Source organism: Carettochelys insculpta, chromosome 19 (assembly GCF_033958435.1).
Source record: "Carettochelys insculpta isolate YL-2023 chromosome 19, ASM3395843v1, whole genome shotgun sequence".
Taxonomy (NCBI): Eukaryota; Metazoa; Chordata; order Testudines; family Carettochelyidae; genus Carettochelys; species Carettochelys insculpta.
In genome coordinates, this window is record NC_134155.1 from 20,585,698 (window position 1) to 20,613,415 (window position 27,718).

Here is a 27,718-nt window from a genome sequence, read left to right on the forward strand (position 1 = left end):
CACAGGATTTTGGCTGGCCTGCCACAGGGAGCTCCACTTCTTAAATCCAACACCCAGCACAGGTGTAACAGAGCAGGGCTAAATGAACAGAGCTGACTGACCCCAGACCTTCTCGCCCTTCCAGAGCAAAGCTCCCGTGTTACCAAAAGCACTCAGCTGCCTGACAAGACTGAAGATACTGTCATGCCTCATTCTCTATAGACATGCCACAGTCATCTACTTGTCTACCTAAAATGGAGTTTTATCCATTGTACCATGGCACCACAGTGACACTAAGCGTCCTTTACTGTTCACCCTTCAGTTAGAGGAAAGTTCTAAAAAAAGAAAGATCAGTACTGGCACTTTCCAATCCACATTTTTCCATGCATTTCCTTCTATTACACTCCTATAACTTTAAAATAAGACTATTTCTAGAAAACCACCTTCAACCTAGACAAATATTTCAAGTCACATTTTTGTTGTGCCTTTAGATAATAGCTGACTGACTTTACTGCTTTGCTTATAATTTACATATGTAGCTACAAGCCAGGGGCAGTAATATTTCAATCAGCTGATTCCCTGGGTGATAAGGAAACTCCAGGTTCTATGCTTCCTCTAGAAAGTACCTTAGTCTTCTTCATGTGACCCATAATTTTCCCCAGATCTTCAACATCAATGACAGAGTTATGGCTTCCGTCTTCCTCTGTGCCCGACTCCTCACTGGTGGTTTCAAATAACTCTTCCACCTGTGCAAGAAAGATTGCAGAAAGCATTTTAGAATCTTGGTATGTTAAATATAAAGCCCTGCCTGTTCTACCCTGTCAGTTCAATTACACCCTATCCAACAGAGACTTCCGGAAGGTTAACAATGGGGCAACATTTGATCTATAAGGCACACAACTTCCAGCTGACTAACAGTAAGAAGCCTGATGATTTGGGTTTTGTAAATGAATTTTAGAGCACACAAAGCATTTGACCTCAGTCTCCTGAGAAATCCCAAATTCATTCCATTCTCTTTCTTTCTCGATTGTTTCCTCTGCCTCCATGTCATTGACAAGTAAAATCAAAGGTTAGGAGAAAAGGGCACCAGCTCCCACAGCATTTGGGCCCCTCCTTGCCGTGGGTTCCTTTGAAAATCCACACTAGTCTGATCAATATCACAGTGCCCTGGACAGGAAGGGAGCTGCCATTCACACTCTAAACTCCTCAGAGCAAGGGGCTTGTCTTACCCCCTGTAAAGAGCCAGATATAGCAGTTGTCCTTTAACAATTTTAACATTGCCTGTTTCTCCCGTGGTAACCTATAACAGGAAGCAGCTTCCCACTCTCAAATCCACCCAAGGAGAAGCGTGACTGTCTCCTGGTGTGGTCTAGAATGTGATAGCACTGGTGTCCTGTGCTCAAAACAGGTGTTTAAAGTGGCTGAGCAGATTTGCTTTCACATTCAAACCTATTAATGCCACAAACACTGTGGGAGAGAGACAAGCAGCCAATCTACAGAAGCAAAGAAAAACCATGGATCAAAACAGCTCACCAAACCAGCAACAGGCTGAAATCCTAATGGTGCTATTAACTGCTCCTATGGCCTAGTAAAATAAGCCTCACTATGCTGGCAGTGGAAATATCTTAGGGTGACACACCCTTCCTCATCTAAAATGAGAAACTTCCATCTACCATTCTCCCTAACTCCAGTCCACAAACAACCCTCAGTTCCAGGCACACCTTGTTCTCCAGCCCTCTACTCACAACTACAGCAGGGAGCAGAGGGAAGGGACAGATGTGAAGGAAATGGTCGCATAGTGGATCTTAACCCTTGGAACTCGGGAAGAGAAGAAAGGAGTCCAATGAAAGCACAGAGTCATTTAAACCAGCCCTGCTAAGAGAGAGACTTGTCACAGAAGTAATGCCCTAGGGTTTTGGGACCTACCTCATTGTTCTCCTGCTCTGACGCTCTTTGATCATGATCAGATCCCTCCTTGCTCTGCTTCCGTTTAGATTTGCATTTGCCTTTCTTACAGTTCCCACTACAGGGCTTCCGCTCCCCTTTGCAAAGGGCCTGGAGCCTAGTGAGGAACTTGACCTTCCAGGCATCAAAGTCGGCCTCGATACTGCCATGCTTGCTTTTGGCTACATTACAGTCCCCCTCTGCACGAGTCATCACACGACCAGCACTGAGCATCCACAGCCATTTGTCAATGTTTTTTCCAACCTAGGATGGAAGGGGGAGAAAAGCCCATTAACAAGGCCCAGGAACTTAAAGAGTTAGTCATTCAGAAAACCCTTTAAAGATTAACAATATAATTTATTAGGTGATGAGCTTTTCTGGGACAGACCCATGTCTTCAAATCTGGAAAATCCTGATGAATGATAACTGAGGCAAAGAGAATTTAACAGAAAGATAGGGAATAAAGGTGGACGAATCAGCTAGACAGGACAGAAGGAGGAGGGTGGAGAGAGGGAAAGAAAAATACTTTCTCCAAGTGTCTATTAAGTTAAGTGGGCTGCAAGAGATCACTATGAATATCAAAGGCGGGGAAACTGTCCTTGCAATGCATAAGTTAATTGATTTCTTTGTTGAGTCCAAGATGAAAGGTATCAACCTTGAGAATGAACTCCAATTCAGATGTCTCCCTTTGTAATCTGGGGTTAAAGTCTCTTTGTTTTAGCATGCATTTTAAATTTTGGATGTGATGACCTGCTAGACTGAAATGCTCATGTACCGGTTTACGTGTATTCTGATTCGTGTCCATTCATTCTTTGGTGAAGTGATTGTACAGTTTGTCCAATATACATAGCAGAGGGGCACTGCTGACACATGATGGCATACATTGCATTGGTGGGTGTGCAGGAATATGAGCCCTTGCCATGTAATTAACATGGTTAGGTCCAGCGATGGTGTCTCAAGTGTAAATATGTGGACAGAACTGGCAACAGGATTTGTTGCAAGGAAAAGTTCCAGAATTAGTATTTCTATGGTGTGGCGTATGGTTGCTAGTGAGAACTTTCCTGAGGTTAGGCAGTTTTCTGTAGGACAGTACAGGTCTTTTACCCAAGGCCTCTGAAAGTGCAGCATCATGTTCCAGGATAGGTTTTAGATTGTCGATAGTGTGCTGGAGGGATCTGAGTTGGGGGCTAGAGGTGATGACAAGTGGTGCTCTATTATTAACCTTATTGGGCCTATCTAGAAGTACCTGGTTTTTGGGTTTTCATCTGGTCCTGTCAGTCTATCTGCTTTTTCACTTCTCCCAGTAGGTAATTAAGTTTTACGAATGCCTGGTAGAGATCTTCAAGTTTTTGGTCTCTGTCAGTAGGACTGGAGCAGATGTGGCTGTATCTAAGGACTAGACTATAAATGAAGGATCGTGTGAGATACCCTGGATGGAAGCTGGAGACATATTGGTAAAAGTAGCAGTCAGTCGGCTTCTGGTAGAGAGGACCATTGATTATTTGTTCTGTGGTTTCCAGGAAATGGATCTCCCATGTGGAATGGTCAAGGCTGAGATTGATGGTGGAGTGCAGGTTGTTGAACTCCCTATGGAATTCTTGAGACTCTTGAAGAATTCCACAGGGATTCCAACAACCTGCAAACACACCATCGAGACTCGAAGAACACCACTTGCCAGGAACACCTCCAATTCCCTCCGTCTGTCCTTTTCCCTTCTCCCCTCCACCCTGCCATCTTTCTGTTAAATTCTCTCAGTCTCAGTTATCAGTTATCATTCATCAGGATTTTCCAGATCTGAAGAAGTGGTCTGTCCAACGAAAGCTCACCACCTCATAAATTATATTGTTAGTCTGTAAAGAGCTACAGGACTGCTTTTTAGTTTTGTGAAGATACAGACTAACACTGCTACAGCTCTGAAATTTTAGGAAAGAGAAGAACTAGAAAGAGTCCAGAGCACAGCAACAAAAATGATCAAAGGTTTAGAAAAGATGACCGGAGATGAAAGGTTAAAAAAAATCTGGACATGTTTAGTCTTAAGAAAGAGAAGGCTGAGAAGGGACCTGATAAGAGTCTCACAAGCTGCTATGGGATGTTTTAAAGAAGATTACGTTCTCAGTGTCCACTGAAAGGCAGAGAAATAGTACTGGGCTTACTCTGCAACACAGGAGATTTAGGTAAAATATCAGGAAAAACTTTCTAACTCTGAGCATAGTTAGGGTCTGGAAGAGGATTCCAAAGAAGTTTGCAGAATCTCCGTCATTGGAGGATTAAAAACAGATTGGACAAAGATTTGGCAGCAGTGACCTAAGTCAGGGCTCAGCAACCTGTGGCTCTTCGGCTGCCCCCTTGCAAGCAGCTGGTTCTTGAGGAATTTTTTTTTAATTTGTTTATTTACATTCTAGAGTAGTAGTCACCAGCACTTCAATTGCAGTCAACTGGTCAAACCTGGAAGTCTGCCAGTCAATCATGATCTCAAGGCCAGGAGAAATCCAGCAGCACACCAAGCCTCAGGCAGGCTGATGCTGCTCCCAGAAACAGCCAGCTGCTAGCATATCTCTGCATGACCTGGCTGGTGGGGTGCATGGGGGAAAAGCAGCACCTCACACTGCCCCTGCCCTCAGCACCATTTCTCAAAGCTCCCATTGGTCAGTTCCTGGCCAATGAGAGCTGTGGGGAAAGCGCTTTCAGGCATGGGCAGCACACAGAGACCATCTGTTCCTCTCCCCCAAAGATCACATAGAGCTGTGCCAGCAAACTGCTGCTTCTGGAAGCAGCATGGCACCCTGCTGTGCTGCTGGCCGGGAGCTACCTGTTGTAAGTGCCTCTTGGCCACAGCCCGCACCTTACAACCCCTCATGGAGTCCCAATTCCCTGAAGCTGGTCAGAACCCCCTCATGCACCTAAACTCCCTCCCAAACCCCACACCCTTTTCTGCACCCCAACCCCTTGCCCCAGCCCCAAGGCCAAACGCTGCCCTCAGTCAGACCTAACAAATTCCCTCCCAGACACCGGTTTATTCAAGTCTGAATTTGTCTGTCATCTGCTGTATATCTGCTATCCTTGTGCATGCCTGCGTGTAAGTGGCTTTGCGCATCATGCAGCTCTCGTTATAACAAAAGAGGCCCTTAGAAAAGCTGGTGACCCCGATCTAGGTTTATCTGGTCCTGCTTCAGTGTGCTGAGTTGAGAGGGTTGGCCTTCAAGACTTCCTCAGATCCATTCTAGCCTTATATTTCCATGATTTTATAGTAGATATGTTTTCGGGGATAGCTTTTCACACATCATTTGCTAGTAATAACAAAGCCTATGTAGGCAGAATACCAAATGTTGCCATCAGACTTTCAAGCACTGTACAAATACATTAGTATGATAAACTACACGTTTTTTCTCTGACTTAGATAATCTCTGTCACTTCAAAGGCTTACCCATCATCAGACTATTGGGTAATTGGCTTGTATTAATATTTACAAGCTCCACTACAGCTAACAAAATGCAGAGAAAAGAGTACTACAAAAAAAGGGAGAGAGTAAATAATAAGTCAGCCATTTATTCTGCCCTTTAAAAAACATACAGAACAGCCTGCCACAAAATGTAGAACAAATGTATCTACCAGTTTTTAAAAGCCTGGACGTTCATTTCAGAATGAGAGATTTACAAAGTGTATTCTGCATATACCATACAGGCCGAGAATCAGAATTACTATGTAGTACCATATGTGTCTGGACTACAATCCTGAGGAAAACAATCTACTGATTTAAGATAGTACCCATAGGAAATCATTTCTCTTCACTTTGAAAGGATGCTGTACTTGAACATCTTAAATAATGCTTCCCTTAAATACCTTATTTTCCAACTTTCTCTTAAAAGCAACGAGTTTCCAGAACACAAAGGCTATGTCTATACTACAAGATAAAGTCAATTTTATGGCAGTTAGCTCAATTTTATAATGTCACTGTCTTCACTGTGAATGCCATTAGGTCAACTTTAAGGAATGCTGAAATCAATATTATTACACAGACCATGTGAGTTGGCCGAGTACCAAGTTCAAATTTAAAGAGCCAGATTAATGCTAGTATGGAAACAGCACTTATTTAAAATCGATTTTATTGTCCTCCAGAGGTGTTCTGCATGTATCCCACAATACCCCATGGTTGTCCACTCTGGCCACTTCCATATCTGCTGCTTTCCAGGTAACAGGAAGCCCGTGAATTTGAATTCGGCACCAGGAAGCCCATAAAATTTAAGTGGGCACCTAGAAGCCCGAGTTCATTTCTTTCTAGCCATTGCATTGCATCGGCAGCCAACACAGCCATATCCAGAGAATCTATAGCCATCATGAGTAGTCAGGCTTCTGAGTGGAGTTCTCACAGTCACAAGAGTGCTCCAGCATGGTCCCATAACAAGCTCATGGATCTCCTAACTGTTTGGGGGAGGAGTCAGGGGTGGGCAGACTTTGAGTCTGCAAGTGAAATAAGGACATTTATGAAAAAATGTTACATGGAATGATCACCAGATGTTACTCCTAGGATGCTCAGCAATGCTGGGTGAAAGTGAAAGAACTCCAGCAGAGCTATCAAAGTCAGGGAAGCCAACAGGTGAGCCAGGTCATCTCCCAAAATATGATGGTATTACAAACAGCTGGATGCCACTCTTGGCAGGGACCCAACTTCCGTGCCCAATCTTAGATGGGACACTTCAATTTCATCTCCACTCCCTTCCTCTAGAACCATCATCTCAGCCCACTGCCTCTGTCAAAACAAATACTCTGTGACATTTTGGAAGCGGCCATAATGCACAGCTGCATAGTGCAACGGCTTGAAGCCGTTGAGGATCCATGCTAGCACTAGCGTTGTGCCACAGTAAATGGTGTACTCTGTTGTTCGTTTGTTTTCGCAGGGTTAGTGAGTGATCTTCATTCTGGGATAATGACATCAGCCTCCCACAAGCAACTGTAGCACCTTTCTGCCCCCCTAACCCAATGGTGTAAAACCCCCAGAACGCAACAGGGTAAAGGCACTGTGGGATAGATACCCACAATGCATTGCACATGCAGTCGAACTTGGACAGAGACATGATAAGTTGACGTGGAGAAACAGTAAATTGACTTTCCTGAACAATTAACTTAAAGTTTATAAAATCGAGGTTAACATGTCAAATTTATTAACATCAGCTTTTATTTCTTTGTACATACGTAGCCTAACTGCCTAAACCTGGCAGGCACAGAACACCATCGCTCACGTGGATATCTGCAGATGCTGAATATGAGCAACAACTCTTCAGAATCAGAAAAATAAAATCCAAAAAAACTTACTGTGTTGTAGTGGTCCACATATACTGAATTTCCCAAGCCAAACACAGCGTATCTCATGCCTTTCAGATAGGTTTTGCCAAACCTGAAGTCATTCACAGAGTCTTCTAACCATTTGCAGAACCACGCTGCATTCTCAGTTGGCTGTCCATCAGTGTAGGTAGCAACGAGAAACACACAAATATTTTTGCTGGTTGCCTGAAGACAGTTTAACAGAGAAAACTACTATTTTAAAAGGGATGATATGTGCATTTTCAAAAACAACTTTAATATTAGTGTCAGAAAAAATGTGTTTTCAGAATTCTTGGCATGAAGACTAGGGCAGAATACTCTCAGAATGACGCCAGTAAGTTCACGCTTGTTATAAACCATGCATTCAGTAAATTGGGAAACTGTACAAACATTTTGCCCCATGTAGCATTTCCATCCAAAGACCTAAGCACTGGTTCTCACACTGAGGTCTGTGGACCACTAGTGAACCACAGCCACCTTACAGATGAGCTGCAAGGCTCAGGACTCACACCCACCCACCTCCACTGCAGAGAGCCTGTGTTAGTGCTCCAGGCCCACAGGGGAAGAAGCATCTCCAAGCCTGTGGGACAGGTCCAGCTTGCAGGGGAAGCAGCAGCTCTGTGAGCTGCCAGTCCCCCTTCCCCCATCTGGGGAAACACAGCACCAGGATCCACTCATGAGAGGGTTTCCCCACTGCTCCCATTGGCTGAATATGGCCAATGGGAGCAGTGAAGCACAGTCAGGTGAACGTGTTCCCCCAACTCCTTTCATGCCCCATTCCTGCAACCCATCCCTCTCCCATGCCCTCCTCCCCCAGCGGCCCAGCTCTCCCACCCTCTGCCCACTCCTGATCCCCTCCTGCCTAGCTCCTAGACCTCGCATCCCCAACCTGCTCCTGCACCTTCCCTTGCTCCTACACCCTCTCTCCTGGCCAAGCTCCACACCCACCCTTGCTCCTGCATCTTTACTCCTGGCCAGACACCCACTCCCCGTTCGCTCCTGCACCCTCCACCCTTCCAGGCACCCAACCCTTAGCCTGCTCTCCCACCCTTCCTCCTGCCAGGCCTCTACTCCCTGCCTGCTCCAGCACCCTACCACCCACTCAGACCCCCACCCTCACTCCCATCCCTATCCCAATTCCTGGCAGGCCTCTTCTGCACACTGAACTCCTCAATTTTTGGTCATAACCCAGAGCCAGGGGGGGCTTACAATATCAACTAGCACCAAGACCCCAAAAGAGTTAATCCGGCCTGAGGGAAACCCTGAAACTTGATCTTCTTTGCCTCCTCTCTCCCCCACACCCCATGATAGAGCTGGAATGCCAAGGGAGTGCCCCTCAGCTGAGGGCACATCAGCAAGGGTTGTGGGGGTTGTTTGTATTTTGGGGAGGGGGTTGCCTCTTAGTTGTCTGGCCTCCAACTGGTTTTTCTGTAGCTCAGTGGCCCCCAACCCAAAAAAGGATCCCTACGCCTGCCAAAAAGACAATGTTGAAACTTTTTTTGGACTTTATCATTTTATTTAAAACAAAGTTTGGTAAACTAACACGATAAAGTTAAAGCCCATAATCTATTTAATTATTTTGATTTTATTTTTAATATTTCTTTTCTTACCAATTATATATGTCCCCTTATGTTATAACCTCAGTACCCTAATATGAGTAATTTAGTAGTTAAGTCTCTGAGGGGTAGCCCTGTTAGATACTAGCTTCACCCAAAAAAAAAACAAAAAAACAGTCCTGTAGCATCTTAAAGACCAATAAATTTATTTCTTGGGTAATGAGCTTTTGTGGATAAGATCCACTTCCGTATCTGAAAATCTGCAGAAGTCAGTCTTACCCACAAAAGCTCAGTATTCAATAAATAAATTTGTTAGTCTTTAAGGTGTTACAGGACTGTTTGTTTTTTAGTAACTATGGTATTTAGAGACAAATGAAGGCATTTTGCATGGGTAGTTGGCTGATGGTCTACAGAAAGGTGTGTGTTGAGCAGGGTGGGCCAGGTGCCAAAAAAGTTTGAGAACTGCTACTCTAAAGAAACTTTATGAACATTAACTACATATATCTCAACATCCCAGTGAAGTAGGTATAAAATATTATTAGTCCCAGACAGGTCACTAAGGCACAGAAAGCAATATATCTCATTAAGAAAGCCTGCAGCAGAACCAAGAAAATAACTCAGATCTTCAAGTTCATAGATCTGTGTCCTAACCACAGACTACTATCCTACCTCTTCTTAGAAAAGAAATAGTCAGCTGATATCAAATAAGGGCTGCAAGGTAGCATTTTAGGCTGTAAAAATTCCAACACTGAAGACTCCCATTTAACTCACAGATGCATTCTTCAACACAAGTCTTGTGGGATTTACAGGAAACTAAGGGAAGTCTGCAGGGAGAGGCAGACACAAGACCTCTCAACACACCCAGGGAATCATTACATTTATTTATTTTACCTGTGTAGGAACAGAACAAAAGAAAAACACTAACCTCTTCTGCAAGACAATCATCTGGATCATAGTCTCTCATGTTAATGACTTCTGCAGGCAAATTAAGGGAGAGAATTGCTTCAGCAAGAGTTGTTGCAAATCGCTGGAGAGAGAGAGAGACATAGAAAGGCTTTATCTACAATAAACTAGCTGAACAAAGAGTCAAATTCTATTCTCCCCAGTAACCATGAGAAGGCGCTAGAAACTCACAGACCTTGTAAGAAGAAGCTGGTATTTCACATGGCTATCATGTACAGAAAGGCTATGTCTCCACTAGAGCAATCTGTCCACAGAAGTTTCTGTCAGAAGATAATTTCTGATAAAACTTCTGTTGCTAGATCGTAGCCAGACTGCCAAGCAGATCAAAAAAGCGATCTATTCTGTCAACAGACAGCAGCTGGACTGACTGCCCAGCTGTTCTCTTGACACAATGGCCAACCAGAAGCACAGCAGACAGGGCTGCCATTTCTGTCAACAGGAGATTCCCCGGGATATCCAGACCGGCTTTTGGTCAATAGAATCTATCAACAGACGCATTCTGACTCATGGGGAAGCCACAGAACAGTGTCAACAGGAGTGCTGCATTCTGTCAATTAACTGTTGACAAAACACCCTGGGAATGTGTTTTCCATGGGTTTTCTTCACATAACACCGGTTTGTCAACAAAACTTTCTAGTGTAGACATAGCCAAACTGAATAAAGATACCTATCAAACATGCAACCTGCATTCCGTTTTAAAAAGAAAAGCACAATTTGTTTTGGAAACTGTGAGTATTTCACAGATTTTCTATAGACAAAATAAAAATCACTCAACTTTAATCAATTCACACCTTTGACAGAGAAACATAATAAAGCAATCTCTCTCTGTACAAGAAGAATTTAAGATGACACCAACAGATTAACTGAACTTTTAAAATACAGTTGGTTAATTTATAATCCCTTAGATTTTTAAACATAAATAATTATTTAAAACCTAGTTTCCTCTTCACTTTTTATTATACTGGAAAACAAAAACCTAGGTCACTTTCAAGTTCTTGCACAGTGCACTGTTTGCAAGTCAAAATTAAGCTTCCATAACATTTTCTATTAACCTTGTCCGAATAGAATAAAATGGCATTTACCTTAGCAGTGCCAGTCTGAGAGCCATAGAAAACCTTCACCCCAGCAACATAAACCTCCCTTGCCTTTGGCAGTGTATATCCATTTATTACCACATCTGGTGTTACTTTAGGTGGGGCTAACTTCTGGGTGGATTTTTCATTCTATAAAAAAAATTGTAGTATCCTAATCATGCACCTTTCAAACTCAGCTTAAGATAGTTTTCATCTAAAACATAAACCACCTAGTCAGATCTTCAGCATTAAGTTGGCTAGCTCTAGCAAATCTAACAGTAAGAACTTTTAGAGTTACAAATGACCCTTACACTGAGTTAAGTAACCCACACTGTAATCTGATCTCACACTATATGGTGTGACTTGATCACAGCAGGTATCTGAAGACATTTCTTCCTCCCATCCCACAGATCTACCCACTCCACCCACATACATAACTAAACAAATATTTTATGGTATCAGAGAGGTAGTCGTGTTAGCCTGTACTCCAACAAAACTAAACAGCAGAAATGTAGCACTTTAAAGACTAACAAAATGATTTATTTGGTGATGAGCTTTTGTGGGTCTGTCCCAAGAAAGCTCATCACCAACTAAATATTTTGAGGGAGTTTTCACCCTCTTGATTGGTGTAATCCTGCTCCTAGTGAAATAAAAGGCCACATTCCCACATCAAAGGTGGATACATATCAGTAGCGGGTTAAATGATTACTGTTGTAACATTCTGGGATACTTCCAGTTCAAAGAATATAAATGCTCACTCACCTGCTTTTTCGTTTTGGTGGTAATAAACTGAAAGCAGATCCAAATACTGATGCCAAAAGCTGCACAAGAGTAGATGTAAAACCTGTTTACCCATAAGGACATGAGATGAGCGTAGAGGTAGCTCCATGTATCCACTGACAAATCTAAAATTAAAATGATGCATCACTGCCCTCTTCCAACTCAGCAAAAGCACCAGCAATTTTCTTCATCAACCATTTTAAAAAGTAACACAAACACACAGCATCTACAAGTCTCCTGACGTTCACTACTCTCATTCTCCAAATCATGCAACAACAGGTAGAAACTGAAAGGGCTTTCGGCTATGGACACAAATATTATAAATTAGAGTCTGGCTGGCCTTTCGTCCAGTAAAACATGGCTGCATAGACTAAGTATAACTGCATCCTGATATGGAGGCCAAAGCCTGGACTCTTTACGCTATGTCTACACTAAGGCAATCTGTCGACAGAAGTTACTGTTGGAAGCTATCTTCAGACAAAAACGTCTGTTGACAGATTGCAGCCAGACTGCAAAGGGGACTGCCCAGGCAGGCACTCTTGACAAAACAGCCAACTGGAAAGATAGCAGACAGAGCTGCCCAGTGTCCTGGAAGCCCTACATGTTGACAGAAGGTGCCCTGGAACATCCAGACAGGCTTTCTGTTGACCGATCTCTGTCAACAGAGGTGTTCTGCATCCTAGGGGAGTGGCAGAAAAGTGCCACATTCTGTCAATTCACACCTTGGGGAAGTGAATGCTCCATGAGTTTTGTCAACAAAACTCTCTAGTGTAGACATAGCCTTACAGAACATCCTAAACTTCAAGAACACAGTTCTGGTGCATCTACTCCTACAACGTGGTCTGTGCCATTACTGACTCTGAAGAATTAATACAGTCTTAATGCAAATAACAAACTTCATCTCATTGTCAACTGTCTTGCAAGGTATGCAAAAACCTTGTACCTATATAGAGCTGTGCTGACTTCAAAGATCTCAGTGTAGGAATAGAACCATTAAAAACTATTCAAAGTATGCAAGTTTTGGTTTTTTTTTACAAATTGGGTATAAAGGCGTGCTTAATACAGGTTGAACCTCTGTAATCTGAACCTCCCTCTTCTGGCAAACTCAATAATATGGCATGATTTTAGTCACCCGGATGACCACTTATCATGGGTGTGGCCAGGTTTCTTGTGGTCCTGTAAAGTTCATTTACAGCCACCAGTCTTGGCTCTCAGTGCTCTGTGCTGTTACTTAGCTGTAATTTACTCCTGAATGTCTTCTAATAGCCCAGTAAGCAGTGGAAGTGCTGTTAATGCGCTAAAAAATACTGACCTCCTGCTGCCCAGCCACTTCTTTCATCTGCCACCAGTCAGGTTCCAAGGGTGCCGGACAACAGCAGGTCAGCCTGTATTTTGACTAAACTGAACATACTTTCACAGCACTACACAAGGTACATAACCACAAAGTTATTTAAAAATAGGATGAAATTTTGAAGTATAGCATTAAAGGCAATATACGTTGCACTGTATTAAACAGTGCTATTTCCCTGTTGTCTCTTTACTGGTTACGTGGTAAACACTCAAAGGCTTAAAGACCACATGTCAACAAACTAATTCATCACATTAATTCTTTCTAAAGAGCAGGGACTTTTCATGCTCCTAACTCGGCTCCAACATCATGACTCCAATAGATAAGAAGGCCATGGGTCAGGTCTGCTATTCCACAAAAGAATAGAGGGTGAGTTTCTTGGAAACTGAATGCAAAATCTCTTTTTCTCAGCAATGTCCACTGGGAATGGTCATAAGACTCTTCTGACGCTCACTTGTTAATTCATTGCCCCATTTCCACATTCTTACAATCCTTTTAATCAGAATGAACTACTTCAGAAGAAAGACATGAGAAGTCATTGTGACCGCAGTTTGTAACTCGAGCCAGCCCTACAAGCAGCTGCCTTCAGGTCCAGCTATACACAGCAATTAGTTCTATCAGAGGCCAGAGTTGCAAACAAATGTGAGCAGCAGACATTTTCCAATATTCCTGAAGCAGCAAAATCCCAAAGAACTTGTCTAGTCTAAAGAAATTTGCACACACCTGCAAGTTCCCGTACTCTAGACAGGCCCTTTAAAATCAGTTCTACTAATAAATTAAGTTTCTAAAATGGACAACTAAACCAAGAGCACCAGCCAAATAGGGCTTAGTCTAATTTTCCTTGCAATGAAAATGCTCTTTTGGTCAAAGGAGTATCTAAAAATCAAATACATTTTCCTACAAGGCTGGAGATCTGGGTAGTGGTTGCTGATCTACCAGTAGCCTGGTATTTCATCTGTAACAAATCTTCTTCTCAACCTCTCTGGTCTCATTTCTCCATTTGTAAAACAGGAATAATGTTGCTTAACACTGGAACAAGGAGAGAGAAAGTAACACTTCAAACAAAAAGGCTAACTAGCTCAACTTTAAGTGCCAACAACCCTCTGGGTCAAAGTTTTGTTTCAACAGGGTCCAATTCAATCCCACCTGGCAGCAATCTGGCCATGCTACATACCTGCATCTTGCAACATACTCATAACTCCAAGAATAGCCCCTCCTGTTCCTCACTGTTCTATTCATATATCTTCGGGGAGCTCAGATACGCTCCATTACCAGTAATTAGCACCCTAAAGCCAAGGTCACTAGCTGGCTCAGGGAAGCTTCCCCTTGGGGCACCACTAATTAAGAGCTATTTTTACATTTCTCTGATACTAACAGATTTTGCTCTGCATGTTTCCATCAGAGACATGTTCCAATCTCATTTCTATTTACAAAGCCAACCTGCACTTGGTTGGTTCCAGCAGCCCTAAGGTTTTAATATACTGGTCACAAGAGTCTCCCCTTCCGCTCCCTTCAAGGATGGTCACTGTCTGACTCCGTTTTAAAAGTAATAGAGAGGTGGTCAGGTTAGTCTCTATTCCAACAAAACAAAATAGCAGAAATGTAGCACTTTAAAGACTAACAAAATGATTTATTCGGAAATGAGATTTTGTGGGACAGACCCACTTCATCAGATCAATTTCATTTCCAATACAGACTTACGTTTATAAGTCCAGAGGACCAAAAAACAATTGCAATAAAAACTAAGAAATCACATACACTTCCCCCCGCCTCTCATCCCCCTCCTTCAGTCCAATGTATTTGATTTGTCAGTTGGTTTTTGTTTTTGTGGTTCTCTGTACTTATAAATGTCAGGTCTATATTGGAAATGAGACTGAGCTGATGAAGTGGGTCTGTCCCACGAAAGCTCATTACCAAATAAATCATTTTGTTAGTCTTTAAAGTGCCACATTTCTGCTGTTGCCTTTTTTAAACTATACGTAAAAGAGTTTGTGTTGCACTCAGACCTCAAGGCAGCAGTGGAGTGAACCCATCCCCACCGTGGTGGGAGCAGCAGGACAACAGCATATCGCTGACAGGCTCTCGCTAAATCAGTGTCCTTTCAGTTTCACAGGGGACATGTCTCCTAGCAAGGATCTAGCTGCAACAATCTCCCAATAATCACCAGGCCCCTCCGCACAATAGCACGTACCCATGTCACGAGCATCAGCACGAGCAGCCAGAGTAGTTAAGCCCTGAAACACCAGACAGAAATTCAGTTTTCCAGAGCCCGATGTGGTCATTTGCAGCCACCCCGTCTACGTTTTCGGCAGCAAAGTTAACTGGGACGGAGACGTGCCCGGGAGCTCCTGGCGACAGCCCTGCTGTTAGCCGCGGGACGCTGGGCTTTATCTCCGCCCCTCGCTTCACTCTGCAGCGTGCAGCTCGGGGACAGGAAGCTGCCTGGTGCGGCAGCGCTTTCTCCCTCCTGCCTAGCAATCCAACGCACCCCCCACCCCGCCCTCCAGCCCCTCAGGGGACCGGCCGCCGCGCAGAGTGTCAGCGCCGGGGCTGGGGAACCCCGCAGGGAGACACACGTCGCGGGCGGGGGCGGGGGTGCCTCGGGAGCCAGTGGGCGCCTCCTGAGAGCGGGGCCGTCGCTTGTCAGCTCCGCGCTCGGCCCGGTGTCCATTGGCGGCGCTCAATTCCGGGCGGGCGAATCGATAGGGGCGGCAGCGGGGTACGGCCCCTCGCTGAGGGGGTGTCCCAGGCGTGCCCCGCTCGGCCGCCCACTCACGCAGGCTCAGGGCACTGTTCCCACGCACTGCCTGTTTGGTGCCGGGACCGTGCGGCGGTCTCACTGACCCGGGTGCGGGGAAGTGGAGTAACACGGCCGCGGGCGGGTGCACCTCCCTTTCGTCTCCGGGTGAGCGGCCGCTGCGCCGGAACTCGGGCTTCGCAGTCCTCGTTTCCCTCGCCCCGCCGGAAGACTGTTTAGTCACGTCCCCTCATCGTGCCCCCCGCTTCCGGCGTTGCGTCTGACGTCACAAGAGGTGGCGACCGGTAGTGGCGTCACTGAGCCCGCGGGCCGCTTGTTGACAAGCCGCTACCTGCCCACTCCCCCCGTCGCTCTCCGCAGCCTGACAAGCCGCGGGCTTCTTCCTGCCTGGCCGCCGCCATGTCCATCTTCACCCCCACCAACCAGATCCGCCTCACCAATGTGGCCGTGGTGCGGACCCGGCGCGCCGGGAAGCGCTTCGAGATCGCCTGTTACCGCAACAAGGTCATGGGCTGGCGGAGCGGCGCGTGAGTGCGAGCTGGGCGGGCGGGCGACAGGCCCGAGCGGGACGGGGCGGGTACAACGGGTGTGGGCGGGGGGGAAGGGCTCTGGGGAGAGCGGGCTCTGGGTAGGCACGGGTGGCTGGAGGGAACAGGGAAACACGGGGTGGGAGTAGGGCTCCGGGGGAAGACGGGGATGTGCCCCTTGCGGCCGGGTGGTGGAAGGAAGCAGGTGTGGAAGAGGCCTGAGGGGCTGAGGACGTTTGAGGGACGGGGTGGAGACTCGGGTATAGAAAGCTGGGCGTGGGGGCGGGGGTGGACGGTGGTGGGAAGCGCTTTATCCAGGGCTTAGTGAAATAGACCCGGTCAGGCCATTACTCTTCTTTTCCAGCTGGTGCCGGGGCGTGGGGGTGATACTTTCTCACCCCACTCAAAGAGTGATTCGCACTCAGGCCATGGGGGGGTGTTCAGAGCGCTCGGGGAAACTACGGAGTTGGCCCTGCTGTGCATTACTGACAGCACTTATTCTGCTACGTGGGGGCTCTCTGAAACTTGAGGAGTCTGCAAAAGGCTTGGAGTCAATGTGCATAAATTAAAGAATGGGGATGGTCTCATTCAGGAGTGAAACAGATTTAGTTTCCCCGTAACTAAGCTTGGCATACACTCGGGCTACATTTACGCTACAGTTTAGCTCCGTAAACTAATCCCTGAGTGGTGTAAATTACATGGACCTAAACACCTGTGCAGACAGTCCTATGCCAATGGATGAGCTTTTCCCACTGATCTAACTGCTGCAGTTTGTTGGGAATGGATTAAAGAAATTAATGGGAAAACTTTCTCCCTTTGTGAGAGCAGCTACCCAAGAGAGCTTACAGTGGCACTCTGTCATCTAGCCCTAAAAGTTAGGCAGAGATAGCTATGTCAATCAGAATGTGACAAAAAAGTATCACTTGAGTGCTGCAGAAATGTCTGTGGAAGAACACTTGTCCCAACATAGCTATTGTCAGTTAGAGAGGTTGTCTTGCTACATTAATGGAAAAACCCCTTTTGTAGGAGCAGGCTCATGTCTGCTAAGGAGCATATGACAATGTAATCTTTGTACTGAATGCCTTGGCTCCTCTTTGTGTCCTTCCTCTCTCTTTGAAGATACCTTCACACTTTCCATTAAAAACAACAAGAAGTGGGTCTTTGCCTACGAAAGCTTATGCTCCAAAATATCTGTTAGTCTATAAGGTGCCACAGGACTTCTTGTTGTTTTTGAAGATACAGACTAACACAGCTGCCTTTCTGATACTTTTCATTAAATTTGTCTTAACTTTTCTAAGTATCCTCCTGTCCTCTACATGAAGAAGTGACCTTTGAATCTGTTGTTTCTTTTTTCATTTCCTGTGAATGCTGCTTTACGTCAGGCTTTAGACATGCTCTCCATTGCCACTGCCAGTTTTGACTGCGCTTATTTGGAAAATATTGATCTGTTTAGTTTGTTGCAATGTCTCTACTGTAGGTTGCAGTTAGCAGTGCTTGTTTTATGTCTCTGCACCACTAACATTGAAGAAGCACCAGCAGTTTGAGGATAAAGACCTCTTCCTGCAGTCATTATGCATTTAAAGTTCTTATTTGGTGTGTCTATTTTGGACTTACTCTGTCATTATCAGTATAATGTTTGAGTGCCTATTTAGAGTCTTTAATATTTTATTGTCACCATGATCTTTTTCTTTAGATTGTCGAAACATAGCTAAGGGTTTAACCTTAAAAAAAAATCAGACTAGTCCCATAAAATTAGTATTTTGTCATATTTGGCATCTTAGACACATTGATGTCTGCACAGACTCCACTGGCCAGGTGTAACCCTAGAAAAGTGAGAGAGAGTGTTTGTGTAAAGCAGCTTTTAAAATCAATGTTTACATTTTTTTAAATTCCATTGAAAATAGTTCTGTATAAGCACAAACAGTCTCCTGCAGTGCTTGCAACACAAATGTTTCAGCTTTTAGAACCAAAATATAAGACTGATATAAGTGATTTTCATGGTTCCAGCTTCCAGTAGTATTTCCTCCTCTACTTTATAAAAGCAACATAAGTTAGAGGAGAAATTTATATTTTAATATTCTTTCCATTTTAATGACCAAGGTGGCGATAGTAATCTAGGAAGGAAATTTGTTTCTTATGGAAGTCACTTGACTTGATAGTGTCATCCTGAGAAGTTAATAATGAACTAATCACTCCATAAAGCTACAGAAGCCATTTGTGTTAGATACAAATAGGTTTATCAAGGACCCCCAACAAGTTCCCTCACCTATGCTGAGAAGATCTGAGAGCTGCCCACACCCAGGTTCCCAACTTGAACAAATTGGTGCCATAGCCTCCAGTTCAGAGTGGCAGACACAAGACTACTCTCTGCTAGTTAATGCTATGCTGGCACATTTTGTAATTATGAATACAATTGTTATTTACCAGTGAAAAAGACATTGATGAAGTTCTGCAGACCAACACAGTATTTGTAAACGTCTCTAAAGGTCAAGTTGCAAAGAAGGAAGATCTCCTCAAAGCTTTTGGAACTGATGACCAAACAGAAATCTGCAAGATGGTAGGTCCAGTTTACACAGACTGTAGAGTTCATACTTCATGAATTACAACAGATTCTAGCCTTCATTAAGATTTAGTTAAACTGTATCCCCCTTTGTCAATTGGTGCTGTTTAAGTTTAATTAATTTTCTAGTATATTACCTGGTGTGGATTTTTTGTATTGATCACAATTTTGGGTAAACCTTTTTTTACACCTCTTAGGAAATAAAGTAGGTTACATCTTCATCAACACCACTCTGTGCTTGTTGTGTGCTCCTCACAGATCTTCTGAACAAAGCAGGATACTGTCAGATTAGTAGACTGATGGGGGGTGCACATGCAAGGCCTTGTTGCTAGCAGCTGTGTTTTTGGTTTAGTAACGGATACTTTTTTCCCTTTTGTTCACTACTGAACTAGCTTTGTAGTTGGGAAAGATCAAAGAGGCATTGTTCATGATATCTAATGTTTGCCGTAAGCAATTTATAAAACTGAATTCTGGCTACTTACACTTTTTATATAGTACCATTAGGATGCACTGTGCTTTATAGGCATGTCAGAAGCAAGGTCCCCATCCCAAAAAACTGTAACTAGATCAATGTCTGCTAGAAGATATTGATGGGAAAAGATGTAATAAAGGTTTGTTTCACATGTCTTGACCCAAAAGATTTTAGTTATATCGGTATCTTTATAATGTAATAGGAATGCAAGGGGGTTATAGTGAGTGGCTAATGTGCATAGTTAATCAAATGAGATTCAGGAATGCTGGATTTTTTTGTGTTTTGGGTTTTTTTAAATAGTTCCAGCATTCAAGATAAAGCTGCTACTCTCTTTTTGTTCCCTCATTGGTAAATGTGCATAAACTTTCACATTTATTTCTAGGATTTAACCCTTACCTGAGAAACACTGCAGTTTCATTTTTATAGTTTACTGAGCTAAGCTTTACACTTTTGCATAAGTTTTTTTTATTACGAAAATATTTTACTCTTACACTTCACATGCTGCAGAATAACCTAGTTAACTTAAAGCTATTTATTAGAGTAAATTAAAGAAAGCCATACAGTAATTCTTACTTTGAAAATAAATCAGTAACTTTCCCAGAGCTAGGACTTCTGTTCTGTCGAATATGTATTATTATTATTAATAGATTTTTTTCATTATTTCTTAATCACATCTAGATTTTAACAAAAGGGGAGTTGCAGGTATCTGACAAAGAGCGACAGACACAGTTGGAGCAGATGTTTAGAGACATTGCAACTATTGTAGCTGACAAGTGTGTGAACCCTGAAACAAAGAGGCCATACACAGTAATCCTTATAGAAAGAGCCATGAAGGATATCCACTATTCTGTTAAACCAAACAAGAGCACCAAACAGCAGGTCAGTGTGTCTCTCCAAAAATTCTGTTTTCACTTTGAATTTTTGTATAGTTTTCTTACTAACATTCGCATGAGTTACATTAGCCTCAATCTAAGGATGGTAAATGAGCATTTTTTGGCAGACAGAAATGGCATAGGAGCTGAATGTTAAAAAGAAACGTGTGTGTTCTGAAACACTGTGGTTTGGGTCGTTTCTGTCCACCAAAGTGAGGAAAAAGAAGCCAACAACAGATTATTAAAACAGCTACAAAATTGGGTGTAAAACGAAAGTAAGAATACAGTAAACCCTCGATTTAATGGATTAATGCAGGGAAAGAATGTCCGTTATTTCTGAACATCCATTAAACGCAATGGTCTACTGACTCTCACCCCTGCCAAACTCCCCGAGTCCCGGTCTCTTCCCCCTCTTCCCCAAAAAGGTGACTCACCAGAGCCCCTTGCCACTGGAGCTGGATCCACTGCCACTGGAGGAGCTGCCAGAGCCCGTCTCATGAATGAAACTCCTCCATGCATGGCTGGAGCTGCCCCGCTGTGTGCAATTGAGGCTGCCAGACCCTGCTATGTGGCCTGCTGGAGCCACCATGTGCTCCTCCGACCAGGGGTGGGGCATGTACACGAGTGCTCTCTGCCCACATATGCACTCCACCCTGGGTGTGAGGAGTACATGGCAGCACTGGCAGAGGAGGGGCGGCTCCTCCAGGCCGTGGCAGCATTAAGTCCCTTAATGTACGACTACTTTTTTTGGGCCGGTGGGGGGGGGATGAGAATCTAGGATTTTATGGACCCCAGCAGACTTCGGGAGCAACAGAGGGGCTGGCGGACATCTGTTGTTCCCAAAGTCTGTTAGATCAGGGTCCATAAAATCAAGAGTTTACTGTACTCAAAACTCCATGTTCTCTTACTTCCTGTTGTTCAATGGGACAGCATGTTTGTTCTGCATTTTGAATGTCGTGACTTTGATATAACCACTTTCTTTAACATTATTCCCAGTATTTCTGACTCCTTAAATCCAATTCCAGAAATACTATAGTGAAAAGATGTTTTCATGTTAATCAGCTGTGATTAGAATATACCACACCAGTTCCTAGAGAATTTCAGTGGATGGTACCCAAGGACTGTTTCTGGAGCATCTGAAGCAGTTGTAAATAATACTAAATCTGATTGTGCAGTGTGGTGTTATGTAAATAATAAATGAGGATAAGAGAATTTCATAAGTAGTTAATGTCTTTGCAGGCTTTGGAAGTGATCAGACAATTAAAGGAGACTATGCAGATTGAGCGGGCTCATATGAGACTGCGATTTATTCTCCCACCAAAAGAAGGCAAGAAGTTAAAAGAGAAGCTCAAGCCACTGATCAAAGTTGTAGAGAGTGAAGACTTTGATGAGCAATTAGAAATTGTAAGAACTAATTTCCTTGGTCAATTTTTCTGTATTTACTTGCTGTCTTTTGATGGTCACATGTGAAATCATGGGATTTTTTGTTTTGTTTTGTTTTGTTTTTGTTTTGCTTTGTTTTTTGTGGGGGAATTGAGTTAGCTAAAATTGTACTGGAGCACAAACTGAATTAATCAGAGATGCACAGTTTAGAGACTGGGCTTTTATTAATTCTTCATGACCTTAGTACCTCCATTGAAGTCTTTAAATACCTCAGGACTGTCTAAACACTTGCTTGAGAAATGGGAGCTATTAACCAGCAGGCATGATTTAGTCATCTTCATTGACCCATATTTATTATAGAATTGCTGGCCCAAACTTTGAAAGATACAGTACAGCAGGTTTTAGAAGCGATCATGCTAAACTTCCTCCTTTTCACATTTTGCCATTCTCCTCTGTTAGGATGTTAAATTTCAATTGTCTTATAGTGTATGTGTTTTGTTACTGTATGTTATAGAACTTCAGTACAGGCAGTAATGTAACTTTTTAAATGATATTCCACCAGAATAATTATAAATAAAACATTCTGTAATTAGGAATACTTTTGAGCTACTTGCAGCAGACTTGGCTGCTTCTGCAATTTCTTTTCTCATTATCAGCAAGTCAAGCACCCGCAAGTAGAGCTGCAAAACTCCCTCAACCAAAAAGTAGATCCATGTGTATTATTTAAATGTAGGCTTTTAGGGATGTGGACAATAGTAGGTCAGTAATCTTTGTATATTAAAATGCCATGGGAGAAAAGGAAACAATGTAGGTTAACATCTTCACTGACTCATATGTAAAATATTACAGGTGTGTCTCATTGACCCAGGCTGCTTCAGAGAGATTGATGAACTGATCCGATGTGAAACTAAAGGGAAAGGCACGCTTGAAGTACTCAGTCTGAAAGATGTGGAAGAAGGAGATGAAAAGTTTGAATAAAACCCTTCTAGCAACCTCACTTCTGTCAAACACTATTAACAGAATGAGGTAGCTTAATCCTGCCTCTAAGTTTTTGTTTTTCCAACCTATTGCTGCCAAATAATTGTTGACACTAGTTCTTGGTGAGATTTTTCCATGCAGTGTTTCTTTGCATTTGTCTGGGTAACAAGTGCCTTTAATAAAGAGATGTTTAATGTTTGAGTAGCACAAGCAAGGATAAAGTTATATGACTCAGCAGTGAAAAGCTGTACTAGGTTTGTTTTGGTATGAGTGTTGATTATATCAGTGTTCATCTGCAATATATAGAGGTGTGAAGTCCTTTTCCCTTTAATTTAGTGCTGGGTGGAAGGCAGTACATATCCCAGAGTGACATATTGCATATGAGGAGAAACCTGCACAGGCAAGTGAATTAAATGAAGTGTCACTCCTAAAACAGTGCACCAAGTGAGGGAGTATAATGTAAACTTTGTTTAATGGTAACATTAAATACGTGTGACCTAGACTGCCACAGGCTACTGCTAGAGAAATTTAGCTGTTTGTAAATAGAGGACCATTCTTCTATATTTTATTCACAGGGCACATGCAAGAGTATTTCCCTAATTTATTCTTTCAACTGTTAAATGAATTATAATATATACATAAAGTATTTTACAGGCTTTGGTACTGGTGTGGTTGTCTTTTATACTTCCATGAGGCTGAAGCTGTGCTTTCAAACTATGCAAAAATTCACCACTCAGACTTCATCTAGAATAGGTAAAGGCATTTGCCCTTAAGATATGCAAGCTCCTATTCTACTCTAGTTTATACACTACTAGAAAAGATAAACAGAAATGCTTTCAACTTCTGTTAGCTCCATTCTGGATTCATTTGTGTATCTTGCTGATGTGCACATAACTTTTATCAAACCACCTCTGGTAGAAGATTCTGGTTTCTGAACTATTCCCTTAATAAAATTAAGGCATAGTTTTTCAAACGAGATAGTATATGAATAATACAGCTAAGTATGGAGCAGCTCCAAGAGCTACAATCATACTTTCTCAGGAAATAATACAAAATAGGGAGGAAAGGGAGTAAAAGATAGTAACTCAGCCTAATCAGCCATGGATAGTTCAACGATAAACATGGTGGCATTCAAATGAAGCATCTGATATTAAACATGAACTTCCATGACAGTAGTACCATGTAGCAAAACGTGCATTCATTGTTTAGTCCAATTTCTGTTCCCTAGTTTTAGGGGATAAGCAAATACATTGGTCGCTTGGTGACTTTTAAAGGGAAGATATGGATGTTTTGTGAAAAGGCATCATCTGATTTGATGCACGAATGTTCTGCAAAAACTTGGGTGTTTTTAGTTATTACTGCAACAGCCAGATACTGCTAACACTTCAGTATCTCTCAAAGCCCCCTACAGAAACCTATCTCCCTTTCAGTCTTGATGGCTTCAGCTTAAGGGGCAGATTGCAGGGGAGACCAGTAATACATTTAGAGCTACCTAAGTTGCATTGGAGTTTCAGGCTCAATGATAGTGAAGGGGATGTGGGCTCCTTAGTCACTAAGCAGTTTGGAAGTTGAAATTACTTGTGATTTCTTTTTTGTGTTTGCTGCCCCATCTGTTATGTGGACACACATGAGAAAAAGTGCTTACGCAAAACTACACTACAGTAAACCCTCGATTTAACAGACCCCACTATGATGGACTTTGGAAATAATGGATGCTGTCTGCCATCCCCATGCCCCCCGCCCCCACCAAATAAATGCCGGAGACTCAGAGCCACCACCAGGGCTGGAGGGGCCACTGCAGCAGCTGGGGCCACCAAGACCCGAGCAGCCCTGTGGGTGGGCAGCAGAGCACAGTAGCTCTCCTCCCCCAACCGTGTATGTGGAGCATGTTGGCATATTCAGCGCCTCATTAGCATGTGGGTGGCCGCGGCACTTCAAAATTGATGCGGCTCGCCGCCGTGCAGCTCATCCAGATGGGTCTTCTTTTCGAAAGGATCCTGCCTGCTTTGAAGTCCCCTGATTCCGATGAGCAGATTGGAATAAGGGGACTTCGAAGTAGGCAGGGTCCTTTCGAAAAGTGTAGACATGGCCCTATTGAGATTAATTAGGTAACTCATTAGTCTTATCTTGCCTACAGCTTTAGCCATCACAGCATCCATAATGATGAGACCTGTTTTTCTTTAGTTACAAAGCTTAGTTTCTGGAGAACACACTTGGCTGCCATCATCAGGAGAAAGAGGAATTGCAGTAACTTAGCAGAATCCAGTTAGATTTTCCACACACTTAGCAAGTTTATCTCCCTGTAAAGCTGCAGTGTCCAAGGATTGCCACACTTATGGTTGTCATCCTTCCATATCTGCAACAACACCCCATCCCCCATTCTAACCAAACGCCCTCCCACTCCCCCAGAGCCAGGCAGTCCCAGCCCCTAGCAGAGTCACCACCGCTGGAGCTGCAGGGGTCACCACATGCTTGTCCCACCAAGCAGTGGGGTGCACGTGTGGAGTGGGGGGAGGCCCTGCCCTGTTTCAGGCTCTGAGAAGCCACATTTAAAAACTCCAAGAAGCACATGCAGCTCCAGAGCCTGGAATTACCACACTGCAGTGTCCTATTTGCCACATGTGGCGAGTGGCAAACATTGTTGACAACAAGCCTGTAAAGCCTTCAAGGATATAAGGTGAATTTTTCAGGTTCTCTCTAGTATAGGGAGTTTTTTTTTTGTTTGCTTTTTTAAATATAAGTACATACAGTTGGTTTGTTTAGTATTTAATGGTCAGGAAGAACGTATGACAGGCATCAAAAGAAACCTTATTAAAGTTAACTATTATGTGTGTTGATTTTCAGCTCTGCTTCAACTAATTCTTGTACTTGCCCAATCGTTTCCTTAATATGGATACAATTTAGATATATGTAGAGGTTATAATTGTCATCTTACTGCTAGAATATGAAGCAAGTTAAGTGAGGATGCAGAGATGAAGTTTGGTAACAGTTTCGAAGTATATATAGTACCCCCTAATGTGTCAATGTTCAGAGCTGAAAAATATTTCATGCTCTTCCTTTAAACCTAAATCAAAGCAACATATACATACACACACATTTGAAAGCTGACAGCTAGAAATAATTGAAACTTTATTAAATATACTTTTGACTTTTAACTTATAGGACTAGATATTTATGAGCATTAATATCCATTTTTACTAAATCCTGTATATTCAACCTACTTTAGCTACAATTGCGTGTCTACTTCACCAGCAGTCTGCCTGAAGATATCAGTTAAATACACGGTTAGCACGCAACAAATTGATTCCACTGAAAGAAGGTAGTAGCTGGTGAATACCATGTTTAATCTTCCTCAGCAATGAGTCCCTCTTTAGCAGATACGAGTAGGTGTCCTTTGTCTCTAGTACTTAAATATCTAAGACAGGAAGTTTTATGCAGAGTCTTCTACAGATGAAGGCATTCCACACCAATCACAAAAACATATAGCAACAGACAACCTCCCAACCTTATGAGGATTCTCACCAACAGCCACAGTCTGTACCACAGGAACACAAGTCCTGGGACTTTTCCTTGCAACAAAGCCCGCTGCAAGCTTTGTCCACATATCTATTCTGGGGATACCATCACTGGACCTAACCAGGTTAGTCACAGAATCACGGGCACATTCTCATGTTCCTCAGCTAACATCATATATGCCATCATGTGCCAACAAAGCCCAGATGCTTTGTATATTGGACAGTCTTCAAACTCTCTTAGACAAAGAGTTAATGGGCACAAAACAGACATAAAACCACTCCTGATCCACAAACCGGTCAGCTGATATTTTAATGGAGTGGGCCATTCTGTTAATGACTTAAAAGTTTGCATCTTACTGAAGGGAATTTTCACACAACTTTGGAAAGAGAGGCTGCTGAACTCTCTCTTATATTCAAATTTGATACATTAACACATGATTTGAACCAGATGCAAATTTTCTGGGTCATTATAGGGGCTCTTTTGCAAACTTGACAATCTAATTCTTGACTCCCCCCCCCGCTCTGATTTGCTCACCTTGATAATTTTTTTTCTGATTTGTCAACCTTGATTACTATTTTTGGTTCTCTGTGCCTTAAATATTGAGTCTGTTCTGGTATGGATATGGTCTGAAGAAGTGGGTCTGTCCCATGAAATAAATTATTTTGTTAATCTTTAAAGTGCTACTTTACTGCTTTTTTGTTTTTATATAGCAACAGAAACCTCTCACTTCCAAACTAAGGATTCATCTCAATCCCCATGGCACATCAAAATAATAGATGTATTAAGTCCCACCAAAAACCCTGTCCAATCTTAAACATATAATTAAGAGCTAAACTTTCTCCAATAGAAATACAAGTCATGTATATGGACAGAGTCTTATGGTCAGGGATAAGAAGTAAAAACTGTTTCAGAGGCTAACGTATGCTGAAACAGCCTTCAGAAGTGTCACATCAGCTGTAAAGACTTAAGGCACAGGTCTTATATGGTCTGTGTAAATTTTTCCCAAACATCTCATTCCACCATGTGTTCCAATGACTGTCTGCAACTGTTTTAAAGGGTCCTGCATTTCCGTGATGCTCATTCATTTAAAAAGCACTTTAAGAAAAGCAGCATTTTAAATGTAATGTGTTATCTTACAAAGCAGAAAGGTTGTAACTTCGCTCCTATATTTTTCCATTTTTGCCACTGTATGAAAGATGCTTGTTGTTTTGAGTGCCATAGGCATATGCTGCCTGTCTGGAAGTTGAGCAGCAGAACAGTCTTGCTGCAAGACATGTATTAATGCTGCCATCATTGAGCAGCTGAAGCTATATAGAGGTCCTGAATAAGTAACATTTTTGGCAGTCAAGTGGATCAATCCGAAGTTCTGCTGATTCACCTCTTTATGAAAGCATTACTGAATGTCTGAGATGCTTCAAATGTAGATCACATCCGAGTCATGCTGCTGAACCTATGTGCAAATCAAAAAAGTTATTTCCACCCTGAAGTTCTGTTTAGGCACATGAGTGGAGGCCAACTCTGGCTTTTAGGAAGTCAAAAAAAATGACCTGGCTTTTTTTTCCTGCCCTCCCCATCATCCCCTGTAGAAGTTTGCACAATGATAGATGATAGTTTGCAGTGTAGATTCTGTTCTTAAAATGATTATCTGCACTGTTTGCATTAGAAAGATGCTGCTTCTGTCCAACTGCAT

General features: G+C 43.0%; 3 protein-coding genes across 10 annotated transcripts in view; 1 reads left to right on the top strand and 2 right to left on the bottom strand.

Moving 5' to 3' along the window:
• The window catches only part of LOC142023218 (S-adenosyl-L-methionine-dependent tRNA 4-demethylwyosine synthase TYW1-like), a 189,490-nt gene extending 173,602 nt beyond the window's left edge, over window positions 1–15,888 (bottom strand). The window contains exons 1-8 of one of the 6 annotated variants that reach the window (XM_075013957.1): window positions 15,807–15,888; window positions 15,154–15,196; window positions 11,597–11,739; window positions 10,844–10,984; window positions 9,724–9,825; window positions 7,234–7,428; window positions 1,906–2,187; window positions 606–725 (exon numbers count right to left, since the gene is read on the bottom strand). In XM_075013957.1, coding sequence (XP_074870058.1) covers window positions 606–725; window positions 1,906–2,187; window positions 7,234–7,428; window positions 9,724–9,825; window positions 10,844–10,984; window positions 11,597–11,739; window positions 15,154–15,157 — 987 coding nt within the window. In that variant the 5' untranslated portion in view covers window positions 15,158–15,196; window positions 15,807–15,888. Of the gene's footprint in view, window positions 1–605; window positions 726–1,905; window positions 2,188–7,233; window positions 7,429–9,723; window positions 9,826–10,843; window positions 10,985–11,596; window positions 11,740–12,926; window positions 13,141–15,153 lie in introns of those variants that run through there. The other 5 variants (XM_075013959.1, XM_075013958.1, XM_075013956.1 and 2 more) reach the window with 5 other exon arrangements.
• Window positions 15,889–16,011: 123 nt separating this feature from the next.
• Window positions 16,012–23,168, top strand: SBDS (SBDS ribosome maturation factor). The gene is made up of 5 exons (XM_075013323.1): window positions 16,012–16,247; window positions 18,675–18,804; window positions 19,958–20,158; window positions 21,391–21,555; window positions 22,384–23,168. The coding sequence occupies exons 1-5, from the start codon at window positions 16,120–16,122 to the stop codon at window positions 22,510–22,512; spliced, it is 753 nt and encodes a 250-aa protein (XP_074869424.1). The 5' UTR covers window positions 16,012–16,119; the 3' UTR covers window positions 22,513–23,168.
• A 3,163-nt stretch (window positions 23,169–26,331) lies between these two features.
• Window positions 26,332–27,718, bottom strand: part of LOC142022945 (merlin-like) — a 49,379-nt gene continuing 47,992 nt past the window's right edge. For all 3 annotated transcript variants that reach the window (XM_075013320.1, XM_075013322.1, XM_075013321.1), the window contains exon 18: window positions 26,332–27,478. In XM_075013320.1, coding sequence (XP_074869421.1) covers window positions 27,443–27,478 — 36 coding nt within the window. In that variant the 3' untranslated portion in view covers window positions 26,332–27,442. The remainder of the gene's footprint in view (window positions 27,479–27,718) is intronic.

Coding starts and splice junctions, on each gene's coding strand:
- SBDS (XM_075013323.1), top strand. CDS start 16,120: ATGTCCATCTTCACCCCCACCAACCAGATCCGCCTCACCAATGTGGCC. Junction 18,805..19,957: donor AAACAGAAATCTGCAAGATG/GTAGGTCCAGTT, acceptor AATCACATCTAG/ATTTTAACAAAAGGGGAGTT. Junction 20,159..21,390: donor ACAAGAGCACCAAACAGCAG/GTCAGTGTGTCT, acceptor ATGTCTTTGCAG/GCTTTGGAAGTGATCAGACA.